Source organism: Eretmochelys imbricata, chromosome 2, assembly GCF_965152235.1.
Source record: "Eretmochelys imbricata isolate rEreImb1 chromosome 2, rEreImb1.hap1, whole genome shotgun sequence".
Classification (NCBI taxonomy): Eukaryota; Metazoa; Chordata; order Testudines; family Cheloniidae; genus Eretmochelys; species Eretmochelys imbricata.
Genome location: NC_135573.1, coordinates 168,935,073 through 168,961,537, shown reverse-complemented (window position 1 = coordinate 168,961,537; position 26,465 = coordinate 168,935,073). Strand labels below are relative to the sequence as shown.

At 39.5% G+C, this 26,465-nt stretch overlaps 1 protein-coding gene across 1 annotated transcript in view; it reads right to left on the bottom strand.

Annotated features, from left to right (window-relative positions):
- The window catches only part of TNS3 (tensin 3), a 152,166-nt gene that overhangs the window by 104,445 nt on the left and 21,256 nt on the right, over window positions 1–26,465 (bottom strand). Inside the window, exons 7-11 of the mRNA XM_077809212.1 lie at window positions 26,147–26,207; window positions 25,923–25,998; window positions 18,326–18,455; window positions 17,524–17,589; window positions 14,808–14,912 (exon numbers count right to left, since the gene is read on the bottom strand). Of these exons, the coding sequence (XP_077665338.1) occupies window positions 14,808–14,912; window positions 17,524–17,589; window positions 18,326–18,455; window positions 25,923–25,998; window positions 26,147–26,207 (438 nt within the window). The remainder of the gene's footprint in view (window positions 1–14,807; window positions 14,913–17,523; window positions 17,590–18,325; window positions 18,456–25,922; window positions 25,999–26,146; window positions 26,208–26,465) is intronic.

Here is a 26,465-nt window from a genome sequence, read left to right as displayed (position 1 = left end):
GCGTTCAGCCCTGGCCCAGGCTGGCTGGGGCTGGAGCTGGGGCTGGGTGGCCTGCCACAGGGACTTGGGGCAGCTGGCACTTGGGTTGCGCTGCCCGCCCAGCACTGCGGCCATGCCGCCCAGTCGCCTGGCGCACTGAGGCCGGGGGACCTGTGGCCACGCCACCTGGCACACTGGGGCTGGAGACACTGGGGCCATGTGCCTGGTTGCCCAGCACTGGGGCTGGGGGGCCATGGTGGGGGTGCTCTGGGCTCTTGCAGGGGAGGGGCAGGGCCTTGGGCAGAAGGGGAGGGGCCGGGGACTAGCCTCCTCCACTGGCCAGTTCACTGGCCACCCATGGCCATACAGCCATCAACACACATTTCCCATGTCAGTGAGAAAACACTCAAAAGGGTAGAATTTGGATCTTACTGTCTCTAGTGCTTCCTCAAGCGAAGAAAGAATTGGTTCACAAAATGATGTACGTTTGCTTGTGGCTTAGTATTTTAAGTTCAATTTTGTCTAACTCCGATTGCAAATAAGCTCTTTGTTTGTCCTACTATGGTAACTTTTTAAATTCCCAGAGCCAAGACTGACAGAGGCACACTTTTAGGGCTTCAGGCCTGAAGACCTAGAAATTACTACCTATTCCATTAAAACAGGTACCAACATTGGCTTGTTTTAATAAACTTTTGATCTTTTATCTTAAGTGGCTTTGCCAAACTTTAAAAATACTATTGAAATGGTTACTGCTCAAAGATTTCTGCTATTTTATAATCTTCCTTACATTGTGTTGTTCATATATAGGGCCCTTCGTTTTCGGTTTTTATTTAATTTTTCCTGGGAATTTTTCAGTGTTTACTAACACAACAACAAAACCAGGTGAAAATCAGTGCAAAAAACTCTTAATTTTTCTGGGTAAATACTGGTGTTTATTTTGGTGGATAGAAAGACAGGGGGAAAAGTATTCAGTAGATTAATACTTTGAATTCCGTTCATCAATGTGGTCTGCTGCAGAACTAAACCAGAACTCAAAACCCAATGCCACCTCTGAGTTTAAGAAAACAATATTTCTCTAATCCTCAAATAAAACTTTTTATTTGAACAAACAGTTTACTGTTGCAGACTTAGAACTACTAGCCTACACATATTTACATTTAGTAATTGGGCCACACCATTTGCTGCACATACATTCAACTTCATCCTTTCCTCCTGTTTTTGTTTTTTTTAAACTTCTGAATACTTTCCTGTGTTCTGAAACATATTCTCATACAGAATTTTGTTTTCTTTCCATTTTAGTGTGTAAAATGTTTAACCGTTGTCTGCTAACAGCTTGAAATGTGTCCACAGTGGGTGTGAGATTCATCAGTACATTCAGATGCACACACACTTCAGAGCTTGCATGCATGCTTGTTTATTGCATGTATCTTCTAGACTAATACATCATCTTACTTCAACAGGCAGCGTTGCATATACACACTAATGACTAATGTATTATCGTGTATCTTATGCAATGTACCGTATTTTCCTAATAAAACAAATTATTTTTTATTAGGGCTGTCAAGCGATTTAAAAAATCGTGATTAATGGCGCTGTTAAACAACAATAGAATACCATTTATTTTAAATATTTTTGGATGTTTACTACATTTTCAAATATATTAATTTCAATTACAACACAGAATACAAAGTGTACAGTGCTCGCTTTCTATTTATTTTTTATTACAAATACTTGCACTGTAAAAAAAATTGTATTTTTCAATTCACCTCATACAAGTACTGTAGTGCAATCTCTTTATCATGTAAGTTGAACTTACAAATGTAGAATTATGTACAAAAAAACCCTGCATTTAAAAATAAAACAATGGAAAACTTTAGAGCCTACAAGTCCACTCAGTCCTACTTCTTGGTCAGCCAATCGCTCAGACAAACAAGGTTGGTTACAATTTGCAGGAGATAATGCTGCCCGCTTCTTGTTTACAATGTCACCTGAAAGTGAAAACAGGTGTTCGCATGGCACTGTTGTAGCTGGCGTTGCAATATATTTATGTGCCAGATGGGCTGAAGATTCATATGTCCCTTCATACTTCAACTATCATTCCAGATGACATGCTTCCATGCTGATGATGGGTTCTGCTTAATAATGATCCAGAGCAGTACGGATGAACGCATTTTCATTTTCATCATCTGAGTCAGATGCCACCAGCAGAAGGTTGATTTTCTTTTTGGTGGTTCGGGTTCTGTAGTTTCTGCATCAGAATGTTGCTCTTTTAAGACTTCTAAAAGCATGCTTCACACCTTGTCCCTCTCAGATTCTGGACGGCATTTCAGATTCTTAAACCTTGAGTCGAGTGCTGTAGCTATTTTTAGAAATCTCATATCAATACCTTTTTTACATTTTGTCAGATCTGCTGTGAAAGTGTTATTAAAATGAACAACATGTGCTGGGTCATCATCCAAGATTGCTATAACATGAAATATATGCAGAATGTGGGTAAATCAGAACAGGAGACATACCATTCTCCCTTCAAGGAGTACAGTCACAAATTTAATTGACACATTATTTTTTTAACGAGCATCATCAGCATGGAAGCATGTCCTCTGGAATGGTGGCCAAAGCATGAAGGGGCATACAAATGTTTAGCATATCTGGCATGTACATACCTTCCAAAATACCTACAAAAGGGCCATGTGAACACCTGTTCTCACTTTCAGGTGACATTGTAAATAAGAAGCAGGCAGCAGTATCTCCCGTCGATGTATCTCCCGTCGATGTAAACAAACTTGTTTGTTTTAGCGATTGGCAGAATAAGGAGTAGGACTGAGTGGACTTGTAGGCTCTAAAGTTTTACACTGTTTTGTTTTTGAGTGCAGTTATGTAACCAAAAAAAAAAAATCTTCATTTGTAAGTTACACTTTCACGATAAAGAGATTGCACTACAGTACTTGTATGAGGTGAATTGAAAAATACTATTTCTTTTGTTTATCATTTTTACAGTGCAAATATTTGTAATCAAAAATAATAATATAAAGTGAGCACTGTACACTTTGTATTCTGTGTTGTAATTGAAATCAATATTGAAAATGTCGGAAAATATCCAAACATATTTAATAAATTTAAATTGCTATATTATTGTTTAACAGCACGATTAATATTTTCGAGTTAATCATCTGAATTAACTGCGATTAATTGACAGCCCTATTTTTTACATATTTCAATGATACAAAAGTAGGGTGAAAATCAGAAAAAAATGAATAATACTTTTTGTAAAACCCAGGAATTTTTCGGTAAAAATCGGTTTAAACTGAAAACGAAGGGTCTTATTCATATAGTACTGAGACATGCTGTTGTAATATTGGATGACTGCTGTCCACCTAGTACTCACACGAAAATGAGATTTGGATCTCATGACATTATCCCAGTGAGCAAAAACAAGCAAAGATTAAATTATATTAATTAATGCAACTTCCTATCCAGTTGCTAGTATTTATTGTGTCATGATGATTCCAATTCTGCTGCAAACTTTTCTTTGTGATTCAAGTATGGATTTAACTTGACCTAATTGTGTTTGAATAACTAGCAACACAACAGTAAAAAGTACTGGCACAGGAATAAAACTGCAATGGCAATGCACTAGGCAAAGCATCCTTCTATTAAATGTACTGTGAAATCGTGAATTCATTTCATCCTCTTTCTTTTGTCTGTTTCAAAAGCAAAGCCAATCTCTGGAAATACCCCACAAAACTGGCTGTTGTTTATTCCTAATGCCAAGATTAGGAATGCATTTTTTTTTCATGGGCGCTACAGCAGCATCTGCATCTTTGATTGGGTGCTTGGCTCCTCTCTCATTAGAGATTTAGACTGATTGCAATATTAGTTATAGTTATGATGGTGAAGCAACAGAAGGAACTAAACCCACACAGACAACATGATGCTGCTGGTCATCCATTTTACAAAAAATGTACAGTACCATTGTAAACACTGTTTATGATAAAGGCTAATTGGTATACAAAAGGGCAATTTCATAAGCTTAGTCTTTCTTTTGAGTGTGGAGTGTGAAATTTATTTAAAGATGGCATTACCATAGTATAGAAAATCCTTGAAGATGCTCTCAATTTGCTTGAATACATCTTGTGGAATACAGAAGGGTACTAAACTGATTAAATATTTAATCTGGGGGGTTATGCTCATTGTGTGAGATTTTCAAAAATGATTTAGGAGCACAAGTCCCACTAGTGTGGGACTCATGTTTCTATCACCAAGAACACTCAGCTGCAAGGTCCTGAATGTTTTACTCTGTGTTCCTCCACATGGAGCATCCCATTTTAGGAAAAAAATTTCAAGATGGGTACCAGAGTGAGGGACAAGCCTTCACAATTAATAGGACCTTGAAGATGATCTGGAATAGGCTGGAGAACCAATAAAGAGTATGAAGAACCAGTGTGATGTGCTCTCGTTAGTCTGCAGTACCTAACAGGTGGGCTGCTATGCGCTGGACCATCTGAAGATTCCATAGTCATTGCAGCAAAAATGCATTACATTATTCTATCAATAGGATAAAGGTCAGGAACACATGGATCACAGTGGGTAAGTGTCTGAGAGGAAAGGGTGCAGTCCCTAACCAACCAAAAGATATTTCTAGCCATTGCTGCTATTTGGGTGTCTGGAAACAGCAAATAATCCAGGAGAACCCCAAGACTGCATGTTGCCTTGGAAACCGCAGAGAAGATGCCTACAATGAGAGTGGATGTCAGAGTTCTTGCCAGGTCTACAAAGTACTTCCCTCTCCTCACTGGAGGTGACAAGGCAGCATCACCTCTGTTTTAGCCAGACCGAGCTTGAACAGGTTGCTTTGTAGGGGGCACAAGCATGTCTAAGGGTCTGCATTGTCTGTGTTTGATGAAAATAAGATGAGGAGCTAGGTATCATCAACAAATTGTTAGAACTGAAGCCCATACCATCTCATGCTCTCTCATGGTGGCTTAGCATATTCATTAATGGCTTGGTCCAAAGCCCACTGAAATCAACAGGAGTCTTTCCATTGACTTCAAAGAGCTTTACATCAGCTCCTAATTTGGGACTCCACAAGTGAGAGCTGTTGGAGAGAGGGTGAAGATGGAGGAGCCGATGATGACTCTTTTGGATTTATCCCATGACGATTGAATAGACTCAATTTAGTGCCACTCCACTTGCCAAAGCAAGGCCTCATTGACAAACAGAATCCCATAGTTGATTAACTCAAAGGCTGCGGATAGGGCTAATAGTATTAATATGGACTTTTTCCTCTGTGGATAGCTATAAGGACCTTAAAATCTGATGGTCTACAGGTGCTTACTTTAAATAATCCTTAATCCTAGAAACGGTTGTGGCATGGAGTGTTAATATGAGGCATTCATATATCTCTAGGATGTATTCTGTACAGACTATTCAGTGTAATCATAAAATCATAGAACTGGAATGGACCTCAAGAGGTCATCTAGTCCAGTTCCCTGCACTCGTGGCAGGACTAATTATCTAGTAATGAGTCTGCCATAAAAAATGAGACACTGAAATCCGAGTTGTGGCACTCAGGAGGGTTATTAATACATTCCACTCTATTATTAACAGGGCTTAGTAAATTCATGCAAGTGAAGTGGGAAATATCATTATACTATTAGTCTCTACAGTTCTTTAAAGAGAATTGGTGATAGGAGTAGAAGCTTGCCACAGACAGCCTTTCAAGAAGAGCCTTCTATTTCTTAATGCCTGTTTCATGTGTTTCCATTCAATGGTGCAACTGTGCCTTGTGTGATTCACTTTGTTAAAGATGAAAAATAACTGAAGCTCAGATTCACAATTCTATTTATTAGCTAGGACATTATCAGGATATTTGTAGGCCCAAAATGTTATGTAACTTTCCCTTTTAAAAAAAAATCTATTTGTAAGGTCTTGTACTTTTTGTGAATAAAAGAATGTTTAAGTGTTCTTCATATTTCTTCAACTCTGACCCCCAGCTCTCTTTCCGTGGCCTCTGACAGGAGGTCTTTCTTTCCTCTCTTCAAACTCCAACTGGGCCTCCTTTCAGACTACTACTCCCTATCTGTGACTCTGCTCCCTACCCTTGCCAAAAACTCTTTACTGTAACTTTGATGTTCCCCAGCAAATCTGATTGTTTCTCTGATGGGATCAAGTGGACAGGTTGCTCTGTTATAAATCTCACATGATCTGAGGTTTGCCATTCAGAGGTGTTGTCACTGCACTACACATCATTTGCAAGGGAACCCCAAACCTGGAAAATATTGTTGACCCCACCAATGACACCACTGTCCTGTTTTTACAACAGCATCGCCCCTCTGCTGTGCAGTAGCAGATGTTCTGGGCTTTTTAGATTGGTTTCCCAGGAGAGGAGAAATCAGTGATGTGGAGCCTGCTTCGTTCACAGTCCGGAAATGAGATGGCCAAAATGCATGCAGGGCAATCTAGTCTTCCAGTAATCTCAGCCAGCATCAGTGCCCAGATCCCAGGGAGAAGCTGTGCTTCAAGAATGGACACTAATCACTGTCCAAGGCAGTCAGCAAACTCCTACAACTCCGACAGCTCCCTCTCCCCTGCAGTTAAGCACAAGAAACCAAAAACTAATTCCTCAGCATGTCCTGCCAACCATCAAAATCTTCTTGCACACTAAGAGGAAAGAATGTGTAATTCTGTGTCTAACAGCACCACCTGGGGACTCCCACCATAACAATATATATGGAGTCACAGCTTGGGGGTCAGTAAAGAAGCTAGTCAAAGCCCTATAGTGGGATCAAAAAGTTGGGAGGGATCTTTGGGAGTTATGGCGATGAACAGAGAAGGGGGAAATGAGCACAATGGAAAACATAAAGAGCAAAGTTGGCTTGTGATGGGGACTGGGCAGTACTAGCTCCAGAATAGGGATACTCAGTCAAACCAAGCTGATCCTTAAAGGTTCAGTTATCTGGGAGAAAGACAATATTTGGGACAGATGTGTTCTGATTTTCTGGAGTATTTTTTTAAACTAACTGTTTAAACCTTACCTAATTTTAACCCTATTTGTACTAGTGTTTCTGGGATTGTCACGTAATTTCATCTAAGAAGTGTTGTGACCTGTTTCTCTTGTTCAAATTCTCTCATGACTGATGATATTCTCTATTCCCACCAGCACCACCTCTAGAAGTGGCAAGCACACTAAGAAGCAGTATACAAAGGAGAACACAGTGCATACATTCAGAGAGGGATGGAGAAGGGGGGAACGAGCTGATTACTTCTCTTCCTTGGCCTTTCCCCACCATTTCTTCGAAATTTATAGAAAACTAAGTGCCAAAGTTCAAGCATCCACAAGGCAGTTTTAAAATCTGCACAATCCATACTTATGTGTTCAAGATCTGGCACCTTACAGAAGTAATCCTGTCATGCAAGTGATCTGCTGTTGAGCAGTGTGTCCAAAATATATGGCACAATCAAGCATTTATTCAACTAGGTTGCTCCTTCTACTTGGTTTTAAATAGTCTGCTGAAGCAAACATAGGTTGGATTGTCCTGTCCACTTCCACAAGCAGTGGGAAAGCTGCTCAGACAGCTCTTAATGGGGAAAAGGCACATATCATTGGTTGTCCCTCCAAGAACCCCACGGAAGCTGCACTGGGGTAGCTCTGTAGAATTGGGCCTCCACTGCATTTAATGTAATGGGATAAAGAAGAGCCTCTCTCTATGGCATTCTCCTGTCCCTAGGTGGGAGACAGCAATTTGGACATCAATCTCTAAATCTATGCTGTTAAAAGTAACGAATAACAGATTTTTCAGTTTGCTGACAATTAAAAAAAATTTGTCGGGGTCAAACCGAAACCAAACTTTTACAACTTTTTCAGCTAACTAAAAAGGAATAACTAAACATGGTGTGTCCAATGTAATGGTTACATTTTAAGCATTTTTAATGGTTTTTAACTTTTTAATAAAATTGCAGGGACATTTCTAAATGAAAAGTTGTTTCAACCCACAAAAGAAAAAAAAATCAAAACAATTAATTTAGGAAAGATTGAAACAAAATGTTTTGACTTTTTGGAATTGTTTTTTTTAAATGAACAATTCAGCAAAACAGACACAAATTTGTTAAATGCTTCAGTGTTGCTGATTCTGCATTTTTCACCAAAAAGTTTTAGCTGAAAAATTTTGCCCAGCGCTAGTTAATGAAGACATTCCTCTGCAGGTGTGGAGAAGGCGTGAATTCACCTTTTGGAAAACAACATATTTTTCCTATTACCAACCAGGGACAGATTACAATTGGTGACTTAGAGGTGCGGAAAAAAATTCAAAGCAAACAAATGCTTTTAAAACCAAACAACTTTTTTCCCATGGCAGCGCAGAACCCATGTATTTCTACTTATAAAAGGTATTCCCAGAGCATTATTTTTTTTCTTATTCATTATCTTTGAATTCTTTGTTAAAATTTCCCACTTGTAGTTTTCCTCTTCCTGTTAAATTGTTAAGTTGGACAGTAATTAGAGGCCCCAACCAAAATCAGGGTCTCATTGTGCTAGGTGTAAAAGGTACGCATGGTAATAGACAAACTTAATAATCTAAATAGACACACAGACAAAGGGCAGAAGACAGAAAATGTTATTGTACCCATTGGAAAATCAAGCCAAAAGCATTACTGTAGTGTGTTCAGGAGTTCTGAAAATCTGGCCCCAGATGCTAAGGGTGGGTGCTAAGCACTTAAAAATCTGGCCCTAATGCACTTGCCCAGGGTGATACAATATGTCTGTGGCACAGCCAGGAGCTGAACACAGGTTTCCTGAGTCCCAGTCCACAGTTTAGCCATGAGATTAATCTTTCTTTTTCTAAGGAGAGTCATCACAAGGAACATGCAGATTACAGACTGGAACAATCTCAGTCTAACTATCCAAATACAGATCTAAAATATGCCAGCCTGAACTTGTACACTTTCCACAATGCATAGATACACAACAGTGTCAGAAGTATTTAAGCCACAAGTTTCTATCATTATACGGGTGGACACTGTTGAAGAGGGAAGGGGAAATGGGAATCAAAGTCTGCCCATCACAGCACATGTGGAAACAAGACACTTAATCATATCTTCACATTCAGCATTACTGAAGACCAAAATAAACCAACTTCCATTTATTTATCTTCAACTTAACGAGAATCTCCTGTTCAATAATAATAATAATTAATAAAAAAGTCCACACATGACACTAAAAGAGAAAAGTCTCCTCTGAAAGAGGCACAATTGAAGGCAGATATAAAAGACACTGCTCCAAGTTGGCAGTGTTTTGTTTGATAAATCCAATCATTCCGTGTTTCTATTATCACTGCCAAACAGGAATGGAGGGGAATTGTTGTAGTACATCATTTTTCAAATGAAAATAAACATTTTTCTTCTTGCCTGCCAAATCTCTCGCTTTCTGTCTTTTAAACAACTTTGTATATAGTTCAAGAATCAAAGTTGGAGTTCATTTGATCATGACCAATTTATATTTCAGTTTCACTTACCAGAAATGGCACCGACCCCGCTGTTTTTGTTGGTAGGCATTTGCATTCCTTTCGAGGCACCAAAGCCAAGCAGTTTTGTCTCAGCCCTTGAATTTTGCAATACTGAAGGGGCCCTCTGGGAAAACAAGTGTTTAACTACGAGAGAGGGCAGCTCCCCATTCAACAGTTATTTACTTTGGGTTGAACAGCAGAAAAAATTTCAAATAAAAGTCAAACACCCCCATCAAATCATGTCACATGGGTGCATTCCAGGAAGCCAGTTATTGCTTACCTGGAAACACTTCTCAGATGTTTTTCTCCATAAAAAAGAAAAGGTAGGAACAAGCAAGTTTGTAAACTTTTGGCTATTTCTAAATATGGGATATTTGACTATTCTCAGGATAGCCCAGATATTTTGTTACCCACCACTTTAGGTATGGCAATTTGGACTGATTGTGCCCTACAGGAGTTTGGCTTGAGGCTCCAAAGCCACTTCTTTTGAGAGCCAGACTTCCCCAATTTTCAGGCACTGCTGGCAAACATCACAGTTTGTCACTTACTATGAAGCAAACAAGGGGATCAGATGGAAAAAGAAAAACATTTAAGGGATTCTAACACTGTGCAGACCAGCTGAAACACTTGCCTAATGCTTCCTTAGTTTAAAAAAATTGTCATTTTAAGACAATTTACCATGTAAGTGTGTGTTCTCTCTCTCCCACAGGTTTTTGCTAGCTAATTGTCAGGTTGTGGAGGGATTTAGAGGTTACTAAATAGATGAAACGTTAAAAGTGAAAAAACATTTAACAAGAATGGACTAAATTCATCCTTTCTGTAAATCCATTTTCAAACAAGTTGTACCAGGCATTAATTTGGCCCATTATTATGGTCTCTGATGCTGGGCATGATGTTTTTTTTTCTATCTAGCGTTGCTGCCTACTAAACTAAACAGTGTGTGTGCAGGTAGCATACTCGACACTCTTGCTGTGCATCATGCAGTCTTCTTTGGATGACAGACATGATCATGCATAACTTGCTGCAGTGACTCTAGCCCTGGAATAATCTCAGCCAAGAATTCAACCAAGAATGCTTGTCACTCTGTTCGAACCAAAGCACACTCCTGAACTGCCATGGTACTCATCTGGAGTGGGAACATTAAAATAACCAGAGATAATGAAATACACTATAATCTGGTGGGCATTATACAATGTACAGTGGCAAAGCTGTTACAGACATTTTGCTGCCTTTTCCGGAAATAAGTAAATTTTGGTCATCTCGCTGCTATCTACAAACAGTATCTCTACTATATCATGCTGCTGTCATCAAACTGAAAAACAGCAATAATGATTAACAATATCATCATTGCTGGTCCCTTCCTCCTCTAACAAACGTGGTTTGAAAAGATAAACACCCAAAGCTATAGAGACCACAGGAACAAAATGAGGAACTTACAGTAGATGATACCATCTCTATCAGCCTAACGACAGCACAAACAACTTCTCGAATTCTACCATTGCAGTCCCAAATACTGTTCTCAGTCACATATTTTGAACCATCATAGTAGAAGACTCCCAGGAAAGGTACCACCCAGTTATGGGGGAATGTGATACTGACTCAAAATCAGAGAGCAAGAAGCTGTTTCTAAAGTTGTATATGCATATGGAGGAAGTGTGTTAACATGAGCTAGCATATAAAGTTGCTCATCAAGGGCTCTGAAGAGAAATAAGTGTCTAGATGAAGAAATTAACAATGTTTTTCAATCACTTCTTCCTTCCCCAACTGCCAGAAAATTCTAGACCCTTAAGGAGAAAGGAAAGGGAACTACAGCCATAGGGGACTAGCTGTCTGCAGACTCCTCCTATTCTAGTCCTATTCTAATCACCAGGAATCCTAGTTTTCTGTTATAACACCCCCCCACCCAATTCTCTGATTAAAAAAACCATAAAAATCTGAGTTTTTCCACGATTAAAATGAAACACTGAAGTTTAGTTTCCCTAGTCACAATATATATAGGTATCAGTTGAACATAGTGTTTTATTGATATACAGTAGAACCCCATTTATCTGAGCGTCTATTCTCCGGTTCTCCATATTAATTGAACCACCAGCCTCTCAGGGCTGAACCCCTGAGCCCCAGCCACCCCGGGCTGATTGCCCAAGCCCCAGCCGCTATCAGCCCCGAGTGACTGCTGGTTTGACTAATACAGAGCGTTGGATAATGGAGGATCAGATAAACAAGGTTCTATTCTATGTGTTTTCATTTGTTAACAATATGTAGAAGATTCTCTGTAAAAATGCAAATTCTGCATTTTTCTGCATTTTTCCATGACAAACAGATTTCTTGAATCCCTGCTAATCACCCAGGAGGTCAGGAACACTTAGGAGGCAATTCTCTCTCTGCAACTAGTGGTGAGCCCCCTGCATCTAGCTATTTCAAATCAATATTGGAGACTCAGAAAAACTGGGTACATTTTACTGTATGGTTTTTCCTTTTTATCACCTCTTTCTCAGTTTTGTACCTTCAGTCACAACACAGTGCTATGGGGTGCAATCCCTCTGTGCATAAAGTGTCAACAAGAACAAAATAGGTCTCTTTCAATTTCAAATTATTCATTTTTCTTTAAAAGCCAACCTGAAAAGTTACAAAGTCTGTCGGTTTCATGAAGCTTGAGGTATCTGTGAATGGCCGTGCAGGTTTGATGATATATTTCATTACCCCCCAGTTCTTAATATGCACAAAAAAGTGAGGAGGCGTTAGTATGCATACTATATATAGGTCATCTGTTGCGCTCTAGTCACGTATATTACTCCTGTTGATTTCAACGGGAATTATGAGTACAGGCAAAATGCTCTAAAATGTCCCATGCCCTAAAAAGTCTGAATTGGAACAGAAACATTTAGCTGAAGAAAGCTACCTGTAACAACATCAGATGTAAGAGACTTTAAACAAAGCTGCTGTCACAAAAGCAGCAGAACTCTCCCTATGTCTCTTAAGCACATAGTACACATTAAATATATACAGAAGTGGAAGGCATTTCTAACAGCAGCAAATAGCATGACGTCAGATTCTATTCCACTTGATCCTATCCCACCCACAAGGCTTATATAGACATGAGGATCAGACACTTTACACCAGAACTACTTCCCCTCCAACGTTCTGGCTGCACAGTCATTTCTTTGCTTTTCTGTAACTTCCTGGATAGGTATCTCGAGCAGTATCATGGAATGTGTGAGTTTTTACTTATTGATCGCAACACTGAAAGTCATTTACAGAATCGGTTCAACGGCTTGCATGGCATTTCTACTGTAGCCCGATGCAGGGAACAGCACAGTGCTGGACCACCCAAAGAGGAGATTTTGCCTCAGGTAAAGCACAATCTTTTCAGATGCTGCTCCTTGCACATCAGTGGAGTGTGCGTGTGCACGTACGCACGCAGTGTGGTCCATCCATTCTCATGGAGCAGATGGCTGCCTGCAGTGCCCGCACTCACCCTGCTTGGTGGAATCATGCAGAGGAGAGGGGGAGGCAATGGCCTTGCTTCAGTCTTTCAACCTTTTTGCTGGCTTGTTTCCCATGGGAGAGCAGCCATCTGTTCATGCTATCATGAGGTGCCCTTCTGCAACTGTGTTGTGGTGGAGAAACTGAAGTTTCTTGTATAACTCATCTCTCTTACCCCTCCATACACACACACACACACACACACACAGACTTCTCTCAATCTTTGCTCAATACTGATTCTTAAGGATTTAAAAAAAGATGCAAGCTGAATCAGATCATGGCCGACAGTGCTCTAGCTTTACTCCTTCCATGTTTCTTCAGGGAGCTTTGTGAAAACAGAAACGTTGGCATTCGTTCAGGCCTTATCTGCTCCCCTCATGTTTTTACTTGCAACAGAGTCAGGCTTGTGTGTGTGTGCATGCAGGTGTCACATTCTGAGCTTTCACATGAGAAATACGCAAATCAAGAACAATTACTTCTTTTGCCTGTTCTGAGGCAACATCAAGGAACCACGCAAACAGGAACGAGACCATGACGGCTGCTTTTACACTACTTTCACCCAGACCACACTGCACTGTAAATACCAATAGGAAGGAAGGAAGGATAACTTATGGAATAAAGGGTCCCTGGCAAGTTACAGACATATAATTGTACCAAGGGAAATGCCTGTCTGTATTCCATTGACCTGGGCACCCCTTACTTTATAGTCTTGCATATCTTCTGCAGAGCTCCAGACAATGTAGCTTTCGTGCTTTAACTGAAACCTGTGAATTTGCCGCAAGATGTAGTGACTATGGGTATATACTGAGATTGAAAGTGTCAAAACTATTTGTAAAAGGATGACTGGCCTTTTAAGGGCAGATGGATCCACTTGTGACACACTCAGATTGTGAAAAAGTGTGCACTGTCATATGTCAGGCAGGTCATGTGGCTAAAACAGGCCTTTTGGGATGGAGATAAAACCAAAAGCCTGCAGGGAGCAGGAGCCAGTTAGGAAAGCTGGGGTGTGGAGATCAAGTCTGCTAGAGGAAAGCCTCAGCAGGGACAGGACTAAGGGCTCGACTACCATGTGGGGTTGATCTAAAATACACAACTTCAGCTACATGAATAGCATAGCTGAAGTCGACGTACTCAGATCTACTTACCGCGGTGCCTTCACTGCGGTAAGTCAACAGCTGAAGCTCTCCTGTCGACTCCACCTGCACTTCTCGTTCTGGTGGTTTACTGGAGTTGACGGGAGAGCGCTCAGTGGTCGATAACGCAATAAATCGACCCCAACTGGATCGATCGCTGCCCACCAATCCGGCGGGTAGTGTAGACAAGCCCTCAGAGTTGTACCAAGAGTTGTAGGCCAGCTTGAAGGCTGAGTGGGAGTTTGTGTGATTCCTTGTGAACTTTGACCCCAAGAAGGGTTGTTTCTCAACACATGAAAGCCTATGTTGAAGGTGTTAGGGAGTTCAAGAGAGGGAAACTGAGTCAGCAGCAACCCTGCCACCCCCAAGGCTGCTACACAACGATTAATACAAAAACTCTTTCTAGCCTACATCGACCCACCATCTAATTCACACCAACCAGCTCTCTAACGCCCAAATGTGCCACTGCTCACAAATCAAGAATCCTATCCACTTCTATAACCCTTAGGTCTTTCTTCCCTCTGCAGCCACGCTGCAACTGTGGCTAGACAGAGAGGGACACAACAGTCAACAACTCCCACAATGGTAGAATTTCACTGGTTCATGTAAGGGAGCTCTCCTTCCTCCCATCCCAGTAAGTATTTTAAAGTTGCTAACAGTTTAATCTTGGTCTGTTATGATAGAACCCTGGGGACAAGCTTGCTCTCCTCACCTTCACCATCAGGGCTCATGTTTTCATAGGAATCCCAGCGGATCAGTGGATCTGAGGTATTGTAGTCAATTATCACTCCATGGTCATTCTTCAGGTGTTCACATCCTGAAAGGGTAAAGTCTTGGTCAGAGACAAAATGGAGGAGTACTCCTGCTTTCATCTGTATCTACACATACACCCACCTCTGACAATGTGCTGCTTCAGTGAATGCATTAACCCCATCTTCGGAAGTGTGGGGAGAAATGATAGGGAAGACAGTTCAACAGCCACACTGAAATGGACTATGGAAACTAAGATTGTATTCATGTTTCATTACAGTAGGAATAAACAGAGAGTTTAACTGGAGCCTCTGACTACAGAGTAGCCTTGCCTTAATAGCACACACACACATACACACACACACACACACCCCCGAATGAGAGGGTATGCAACATTCTCTAGCCATGTACGACCAAAACTGAAGTGACATCTCAGAATGATACCACAAGCATCTCCATTGTCAATTAGCAGTTCAACTGTTGCACAAAGAAGAAATGATGTAAGGTCATGTTTCTTTTGGGGGTCACTATTGTTCTCATATCAGAGAAAGTTTATTTAGTAGCTTTATTAAATAAAAACAGTGTGTGTAAATGACAACAGGGCTGCAGTGAAAACAAGGGTAACAGCTCAAAGGCAAAGCTGACATCTCAATCTTAAACTTTTGGCTGTTTTTCTCCACAGTAGCAGATGTGCTGCTGTTCCCATACACTAACATTACACTGAAGTCAGTGGAATGAAACATTTGCCTGGTGCATTTGGCCTCACAGAAAGTGTCCTCCGCCAGACATACATGGAATTTTCAGCAGTCACCAAGGAGTTAACTCACACATTTGTTGCACCCTTAACATGTAATTTATACATTTGAAAACTATAGCAATGAGGGATTTAGCTGTGGTCCGGTGTCATGAGCACAAGAGAGGAGCATCAAGAACTCCTGACTTCAATATGGGCTCTGACACTGACTTAATCCGTGACAATATGCAAGTCAACTTGCTACCTCAGTTTTCCACCTGGAATAGGGGAGAACAATCCTTATGTACCTACCCTATAGTGGCGTTCTGAGGGGCATTTAATTAATATTTGTAAAATGCTTTACAGAAGCAAAGTGTTATATAAGTGCTATTATTAGGCCCACTTTTCAAACATAGGTACTTAAAGTTAGGAGGCCAAAAGTCTGCATTTAGGCACCTAAGTAAGTATTTTTAGACACGTAAGTACTGATTTAGGTCCTGATCCTGAGGGCACAATAAACAGCAGGGCTCTGTGTTGAGTGCCACAGTCCAGCCACATTCTCACAACACAGGACTGGGGCTTTAGGTGCCTACACAGATATTTAAGTGCCCACATGCATATATAGGTTTCCAAGGTTTGTCATCTGAGTTTGACAAGTGGGCCTTCTATTATTAAACTTATGAAGAGCTGGAATTTTCCATTTTTAAAATAATTTCTCAAATACTACGAAACTGTAAAATTAGAGTCTCTTCAAAAATGGGGCACTGAGACTTTTTCCCCTTATCCCTTTTTGCACTCAGATAACTCAGCTATGAAATAAGTTCCAACTCTGAGCACCTGCTGAAAATACAAATCTGATTCATTCTCTAGGATGCCAGAAAAACAGAAGTAATAATGAACAGATTTTGATCCTTTTTCAGACTGGCAGACTGGCTACTCTTCACGCAGACCAGGAGCTTTACCATCAGGAAAAGCATAGATTAAGCTAGAGAAGCTATTAAAAATGAATGTTCTTATAAGGAGTCTCAGCAGGCAAAAGTAGAACTGTGCGCTGGACTGGAGAGAAGCCAGCTTTTTACTGGCTGCTACTACTAGTCTCCAAGCAATTAGACTGTGAAAAATGCAAGGGAAAGATTGCCAGTACACAGTATATGTAACACTACAGAAAAGATTATTTATGGCACATGGAAAGAACTATATTTTGAAACACATCTCTTTTTCATCATCTCAGGCAGAACCAATATTTACCTTTGGAAAAGCAATAAATGCATAGTAGTAGTAAATTGTTCACAAACTCTATGATATAATTTTTTCATCTTGGATATGGGAAGTTCCATATTAGTATAGACACAATCTTAGAATATAATGTAACGGAGGAAGAATACAGGGTATAACTTGTGAGCCAACTTCCGACCTGGTATAAACACAAGCAGCTCTACTGACAATGAAGTTCTATTTGGTTTCAGGTCTGAAATTGGTCCAAAGTTTGTCACTTGTTTAAATAAGTTCATGTAAGGCACCTGGGATAACAATGAATAATACCTGTAGCATTTTATATAGACCACAGCTTAGATTAGGTTTTTGAAGGAATTACTTTTCTTCAAATAGTGTTATTTTAAATATTTGGCAGTATGTGATTTTATAGCATTGTGGTCACTTAATCTATGTATGCTAAAGCTATCCGTAGAATAGTTTACTATATATGTTATATGTTTTCTAATAGTTATCAGCAACCACTCCAATATATTTTTGTAGTCAAATTCTGATCACAGTTACACTAGTGTAAATTCAGAATAATTTTATTAAGTTCTTGTATTCCAAGGTAAACTACACTCCACATTTTCTGTACTACAACTTTCTGGGATGAAATTTAATTTTCTATCTGCACTTCAATTCTGTCAGCTTCCAAAATAAACAGAGATCATTCTATATATTGAATGCTTACCTTGGATTTTCTCTGGGGTTCCTGAAAAAACCAATTCAATCTTCCCATAATCAGGGAAGCGGTCATCTGAAAATACAACAAAATATCACAGCAAGTTTATTTTCCAGGGAATAGTAGCAATGCATTCACAAATCAAGATTTTACAGTAGAATGAATACAATGTGTGTATTTTCTCTTTCCCTTTTTTACTTAGATTCTACCAACTGCCTTTTAAAACAGCAAGGTTCCCCCCGACCCCCACATTCTCAGTAAAAGACCACAAAAGCGGAAGTCAGAGTTTGGTTTACTTTCCAGAACAGTCAAGAACACAGAAGAAAAACAACGAACAACAACAAAAAACAACGCTTGTTTTAGCGTTTTATTTGCAGTGGTTTCATAGCTCAAAAAACCCAGCAAAACAACAATCCTTGACCACTAAACAAGTATGTGTATATATATATATAAAATCACACACACAAACAAAATACAACAATTTGGGAAGTAGCAGTACAATACCTAGGTGAGGATTTTTAAAAGTGACTAGTGAATTTGTTCCAGAATTTTTGGATATACAGAGGCCTGATTTTCAGGAAGTGCTGATCACCTATACACAAGCTAAGAACACACCTCTCTTCCTAGTGAATGAGCACCTGTAGAATGTCCAATTAAGCTTCCAAAATGGAGACATCTGATATCACTAGGCATTGTTGAAGACACTGATTTTAACATAAACACACATTAACAGACACACACACATACATACATCCCAGTATACACAATCATGAATCCCCTCTTCATCCCACACACACAGAAGGAAGCCTACCTTTGTTAGCATTGTCCAAGTCCTCTTTGCCAAATACCAGACCGTAGCCTTGAACGGCACCCGTGTGAAACTGCAGGCGGAAAACGACATCACGGGTGGCTGATCGATATTTTTTGTGATAACACTTCAGCTGAACAGACAAGAAAAAGAGAAACACCCCTAATAAGTCCATTCTTCGTATTGTCTGTGTTTATATATTGCTGTCTGAACAAAACCAACAGTGATGCAATTTACTGCAGATTCCACCAACGCTGAAACAAGGAAAGTAGCTTACTCAATCATTGTAAAATTATACAAGCCCAGAACAAGTTACTTTTTCAAAAATGGATCAGTAAAAAAAAGTCATTAATTACTCTTTTATCACCATCAGTCATCATTTTATGTGACAGATCGGCAGATTTGTAAGCTGGCTTACATCAGTATTTTTGCAAGGTACCAAAATGCATCTTAAAATAAAATAAAATGGATCCTCAATCTAAAGCAACTGAAGAACACACAGAGGCTTTCTTCACTTCAGCAGTAAGATAGTGAGCTGACTAAACTGTTTCTGGTAACCTAAAGTTAGACCATTGTAAGCAAGAAATCCTGTCTGCAAGGAGGCCATGTTCCTTTGGAATCTGCCATGATGAAAGCGAGGATTATTTTTAAAATCTTCCTAGTTGTTCTACCAAGGACAAGACCTTCCTCTGAAAGAAGGAGTACAGTTGGCAGCATTTGGGTACACACGGAACAGCATTAAAAATGAACTTCAGAGCATGGTGTGTGAAGATCATAAACGTAAGTACATCTGCCAAAAAGCACAGGGAAGGAAAATAGCAAAGCTGCTGTTTCGGTTAGTCCATGGGGAGGAAGGTGTCCACAGTTACAGCCTACTGTACATGTTCTCCTGTAAAAAACCACTGACCATGTTTGGCTGATGGAGTGATGGGGAGGACGGGGTAATGCAGGAAAGAAACACAGGTTGAGCCAACTTGTTGGTACAGTAGCTTATGACAGAGCACAGCTCCTAAATGCTGTCACTCACCTCTGTCACTTAAACAAAGGAGGATTTTTAATCTTTTTGTGCACCATCTCCATTCTTATCCTTTCACGGTTAGAGTACAGCCTTGTCTACACTGCCACTTGACAGCGCTGCAACTTTCTCACTCAGGGTTGTGAAAAAACACACACCCCTGCCCCCCACCCCCACCCCCCGCGGCCCCAGGAACACTGCAAGTTTCAGCACTGTAAAGTGGCAGTGTAGACAGTGCACCAGTGCTGGGAGCTGCGCTCCTAGTGCTGGGAGCTACTCCCCTCGTGGAGGCGGGGTTTTTTACAGCACTGGGAGAGCTCTCTCCCAGCGCTGGGGCTGCGACTACACAGCCAAGGTAAAGCACCGCTGCGGCAGCACTTTAACATTGCGAGTGAACGTTGCTAGTGAAGACCCACTACATTTGGTAGGATGTAAGCAGATAATTGTTTAAACAGCCCATAGAGTATTTCCAAACACAGATTTAGCAATCAGATCCCCCATGTGAACTACGAGGCTTTTGTTATTGTTTTTCCTTTCTTGAATCTGAAGACTCATGCCCTTCCAAAGATGAAAAGCAAAGATAATAGCCCCTAAAGACTGATTTGAACCAATGGCACATTCTTTCCTTATTATTCATGCATTAGGACTATGTGCCTTCAGCAACAGCCCCAGGGGCCATCCTGCAAAACAGTCTTCAGTCCCGTCACCACCTCTCTCATTTAAGGAGATTAGTCACCCACCGAAAACTATTTTTATTTTATTTAGACGTGGGAAGAAGGTGGAGGATGAAAACAATGATGCATCAAAACTGATAAGCTTGGTCTCTCTGCATTATTATGTCTTGATTTTCACATATTGTGTAGCTGTTGGTCCCAGGATATTGGGTGCAGTAATGGGTAGGTGTAGTAATATCTTTAATTGGACCAATTTCTGTTAGTGAAAGATACAAGCTTTTGAGATCCACAGAGCTCTTCTTCAGGTCTTCTTCACTCAGACTGGAAGAACTCTGTAGAGCTTGAAAGCCTGTCTCTTTCATTAACAGAATTTGGTCCAATGAAAGATATTACTGCACCCACCTTGTCTCTTTGATTTTCGAAGGCAGATAGGTCTGAATTGTCAAGATGAACCAATTCCAAAGCTCACTGAAATCCATGGACTTTAGTCAGGCCCCTACTGAGACAAGGAGTCACACCAGTGAGGGATATTTGTTAGAGTTTAACTAAGTATATTTTTGAATGAATGAAACTAAAAAGCATCTAATGAACATACTGGGTCTGAGTCTCCTCCCACTTACACTGATTTTACACCATTATGCTCCTTTGTCTTCATTAGCAGTATTGTTGAATTGCACAAGGACACCCTTGCTTGGGAGTGACGTTATAGGAGCACTTTGTACTGTAACAGTCTAATAAGATATCTCTCAAATCTATACAGAGATGAGGCAGGCTGAATGTGTTTATTATGTAAGAGAAAGAGGGAGTGAACACAGACCATCTTAAAATTCTTCTTTCAGCTAATCCATTTTTCTTATACAGCGATCACAGTGCAAATACCTGCAAGCAAGTCATCTTATAAACCTCCAAATCACACAAAAAGTCCCATGAAAGAGAATTAATGGACACCCATTAATAACCTCAAAATGGACAAAAATCTCAATAATTTTTTTTAGTAATTTTTTAAAATACTTTTCCTTATTTTCCTTTAAATCTATTTCCTTTGACACCAGACAAAAGCCACATAGCCCAAACTGATCACAGGATACTGGACTGGGACTTAAAGAAACCTGGATTCAATTCCTGGCTCAGCCAGACTCCCTGTGTGACCATGGATGAGTTGATGTACCCCCTGGAAGAGCTCTGCATAGCCCCGGGATACTCATACTCCTGGTTGAGAATCACTGCCCTAAATGATGGATAACTAAATTGTCTTTTTGCTCCCCTTATATTACCCAAACTCAATAGTCTTTGGCTCAAGAGCCAGGAAAGATTCTTAGGGTGCAGATTCCACAAGTATGCCCACTAAGCTACCGCATGTTAGGTTGATTGTTTTGTTTACCTTATATGTAAATGTACTTTCATTGTCCTGTACCTGTAATCAAGCCAGTCAGAAAGGGGACTCCATATTCCTTTGTCTAGGGCAGATTCAATGTACTCACTGGCTCCCAAACACATTTAAGAACATATTTCCAGCACACATATATAACTCTTTGTACCCAACCTGTACATACATCACACAAAGATTTTTGGGGCCAGTGTGTCACCAGTTTACATATAATACCTTCCATGACACCTTTTAGATACATATTATGACAACAGTGTATTGGGGGCAGTGAGTGTGTGTCAGGACTGATAGGAATTATCATATAGTGGGCCCTCTGCCAGTGGACATTGAGAGGCTCTTAGGGTCACAAATATGCATCTTTGTGAAGAGCATTGAGAATCTCATGCGAACAGAGCTAAGTATGTTTATGTTAGAAAGAAAATAAAGAAAATGAGACAAGGAAACTAAGAGGAAGAAAATTCCCCAGAACATAGTAAAAAGACCAGGAAAGATTTTTTTGTATTGTATTTTGAAACTTGAATACTTATAGGGGCATAGGACACAAACACCTTTTCAGTCAAGAGATTCCTTTATTACACCTCTTTTAACTCTCAGACAATCTGTGGCTGGCAATAATTTACTTAAACTAGCATCATCAGCTAGTCCTCTGATTTTACAAAATATAAGGCCGTATTACCATCAGGATGCTTGGGCTCAGGAATAGATAGCCTACTCGTTATATGCCAAATCCAGTAATCCTTACTCAAGCAGCCTGCCATCACACATGATGGTAATTTGCCTAAGGAAGAACTGAAAGATTTTGCCCAGCAAAGTAAAAATGATGAAAACAAGGTTGAAAAGAGAGTGTATGCAAAAGATAGAAATGACCTGCTCCAAGTTTAAGGTCAGACTGCAGCTGTAACTATCATTCCATTCAATTTTGCTTTGTGAGGGGAAAAAAGACCTTAAAAAACTATACAACTCATTTAGGATTACACTTTAGGCGATAGTTAATACTGAAAGAGTTAGAGGTGAAGACACTGGCTTTCCTTCTCTTGAAAATATTTTAAATGGCACATCATTTTCATGAAAGAGTCATGGGTGAGAGTTTCTGCAGATGAAGAAAGTTAAAGACCTGCAAAGCACAATACATTCTCTAGACCTTGAGAAGTCTGACTTTGCACACATGCAGAACCTTCTCCACCTAATTGGCCACTGGAGAGAGAGAACCCATTTTCAATAATATCAACACCTTTACAACTTTTTTTGTTTCCCTCGCAGAAACTGCTTACATATTTCCAAGTTCTTCATTTTCTGTGGTCAAAATTCTGACAAGAATATTCATTCTGTTGGATGGAAACCCAAAAACTTGGATCACCAGTAAATCAGAATATTTTGCCTATTTATAAGGTGCTATAGGCTACATTCTCGTCACAGATACAGAGGTTCAAATTTGGAGTAAATGTTGACTTCAGTGGAGTTACTCCAATTCATCGCTGTGTAGTTGAGGTCAGAACACTATCACGCATTTTTAGGATCCAGTTCAGCAAAAAAGTTAAGCATATGCCCAACCTTAAGCATGGGGGTAACCACACTGAAGTCAATGAGATTATTCATACGTTTAAAGCTAAGCATATTTAAATACTTTGCTGAGCTGGGACCCCAGATAGCATCCCCCTGTTTGTATGGGTGACAGAAAAATTATTTTTTTTTTGAAAGAAGAACACACTTGTAAAAACCATAATAGTTGACAGGGAAATGGAAGGGCACGTGTAGTACCTGAAACTACTTTTAACTTTTTTTTCCTTGACTAGATTCTAGATTGACATGGACACAATCACCTTTTGTCCCTTATTATTTTTCAATCTTCTATTAAAATCACAGTAAAAATCACATCTTAATGAAGTAGCTATTGATTTGTGTTAACGTGTCCTATGAGGGAAATTACACAGATGAACCATTGTGTTGGACACCTGGACCCTGCACTTGCAATGAGCTCCTCTTGAGAAGACTCCCATAGAGCTCATTGAAGGATTGAGATCTGAATTGTGGAGAAAAAAAACACCCCTCCTATTCTTGGTTTCTCTGGTATGCATAATATTGCCCTCCTTGTTATGTTCAGCCTTCCCCCACCCCCACCTTCCCAGTCATTGTGACCATCTCCAGATCCACCATCACATGCTGCTACGGACCCAAAACCAAATCTGAACAGGCCCAAACTATGGGGTATTCAAAATCCAGATATGAATTTGTGTCATAAACCTGTATCTGCTAGCATTAGGTGTAAGGATAGCAGCCAGAAGACAGAATAAAGGGGTTCTTGAAGATCAAAATTATTTCCTCAAGTACAATTCCCTGAAATTGATCTACTTGAAAGCAAAATTCCTAGGTTCATGTATTGGATTTTAAAGCCAGAAAGGACTGTTAGATCATCTAGTCTCTCAACTCAAACCCAGGTTTTTCAATATGCAATTGTGCCAAGCACTAGCAAAGAATCCATTTATATCCATCTTTCCATATAGGAATGAAACTCAGCCAAGTGAAAGTTAGACTAAATATCAGGAGACACACAGATTTTTTAGACTGGAATAGTCTCTCAAGGGAAAAGGTGGAAGATGTATGCTTTGGGTCACAAAACAGTTGATCATATGCTATGAAGAAGTAAATCTCGTATTGGCTAGATGGAGACCGAACAGAGGACCTAATAAATATTGTCCATCCTATCTCTAACATATAGATTTTATAGACTGGGATAGAGTACTATATGGTTGTATAATCCATCTTTCTAACTCAAGATATCCCAAAGGTCTTAGACATAAATTAAACATGCATTAAAGTGACTGTGTAAGCTGAACTGGCAGCTGTGATTAGCAACATCATATATATGATTTGGGGCTTTTCTACATGTCTAATCTGGCATAAAAATAGGGTGTTACTGTAAAGTGGATCAGCTGTCTCTGATTAACTCTCTGTATGGATGATCTTATTACCAAATAAGAGTACATCATTATAATTTATTTTAAACCACTTCCAAAGTGGATTAAGATAATTTGGAATAAGGCATTCATTTCATTTCACCATTAGAGTGTCCATACAGAGAATTAATAATGAATAACTCCCTGGGTAGGCAAGCCCATAGCCTTTGATTTGAGAACATATACAGAGCACATTGTATGATCTTGCAGCTTTATCTTCTGTAAAAACCACTGATGCAATAAATCAGTTACTTCATGGGCCATTGGTTTTTAAAATCCTTACACTTAGAGACGCTGAGCCTTATGGATTTCATTTTCTGAAACCACTGATGGTTTTACTCAGTCAAATCTAAACATTCAGAACTTGAGCTCACGCCTTGTTTAGGAAATACTACTATATGAAATAAGTCATTGACTTCCTAATAAAGTGTCTTCCAGTATGATTAACATTTCTCAAACTTGTGCACGTAGTGTGTTAGTGGTTTGTGTCACAAGCCAATAGACGGGGAAATTCAGAAGGAAGTTGGTTATTCTGTCTATAACCCAGTTGCCTGTGTCCAGGCATTGAGGTTCATATGGTAAGTAGTTCATATGGTAAGTACTGCTAAATCTGAAACTCTGCCAGTACCTAGAATGTGGGAGGCATTTTCGTATAAGATTTTTAAAAAATATATTTTTTGTTGGAAAAAAAGTGGTGGAGGGGAAGACGGAAAAAAAGTGAAAAAAAGAGAAATAGAAAAAAACTAAAACAAAAAATGTTCATCTCATTTCAAACATTTCACTGAAAATTTAAAACATGCCTGAAATACACTAGCAGTGCTGGGGACCTAGGGCAAATTTACAGTGGGAGAATTATACTCGTTTGTGACACACACATTGCCACCATGTAGGTACAATGAAACAAGTTTGAAAGAGATGACAACCATTTTTTCTTGTTTTCTTTTTTTGTTTTCCTCCATTTTTTCAGCATAACCGCCTCATTTTTAGAAAGTTGTGAGTAAGTGAAGAATGGATGTTTTGCAACATTTACTATAATTATACTTAGCATACATACAGTATATATTGTATGTAGAAGATGCTTTATATTGTATGTCTGCAGAAACCAAAGGCTTTTTATCCAGTACCCTTCTTCACTCCCCTATCCCAAAATAAAACACAACACTGATCAAACCACTCTTTGAAAGTAAAATGAAAGAAGTAGTTCCTTGCTGCCAAATTATAAGCCAAAGAAAATTTTAAGGCTGAGTGAAAAAACGTTACAGAATGTGTTTTATCATGGAAATACTAATATAAACATAACCATACTGAGTATCACTATAATGACAGGGGAAAGTTGGTAGTAATGGTTTGTTTTGTCTCCATGAAATGATTCTTGCTTGAAGTAAACTCTTGCTTAACATAAAATCCCAAGAGGCTGAGTAAAACTAATTTAATTACCTACCCACTCGTGCCTCAGTGACAATTTTCTCATTTTCTTTCTACAAGAGTGCAAAATGTATGATTGTCTTTATTTTTAAATCACCATCTAGAAGGCACAATTACTTATGTGGAATCAGAATTAAGTACTTACCATAATATCTCCCTTCAATAGCTGGGCTGGCTCTATAGCAATGCAGATTCTGCTTTGATTTTCTGGCCCTACACTACTTAACAGGAAAGAGAAGAAAAGGGGAGATGTTTAAATAAATGTTGTGCTTTTAAACAATAAAATCATGACAAAAAGATGGTTTAACTTTTGTAACTTAAAGGGTGGAGAACTACATTCCCGTAGAGATGAAAATAACTAAGACTTACTATATTCCTGAGGTATGAACTGGTTGCATAGCCTGGTAGATCTTTAGAAAAGGCCGACAAACTGCAAAAATAGCCAAGAGAGTCATGTATTCTTTGTTAATTATCTGTAATTTTTTTAAAAAATACACATTTAGTGAGTTTCCGGAACATATAACAGACACACTGGACCACATTCAGACCTGGTATCGGTGGATGCAAACGCTAGAGCTGGTTGACATTTTGTTGAAAAAAAATTAAGGAAAAATGGATTTTTGACAAATGTGACGTTTTAATTCTGTTGAAAGTTTTCAAGGCCATTTTTCAAAATGGAACAAAAAAA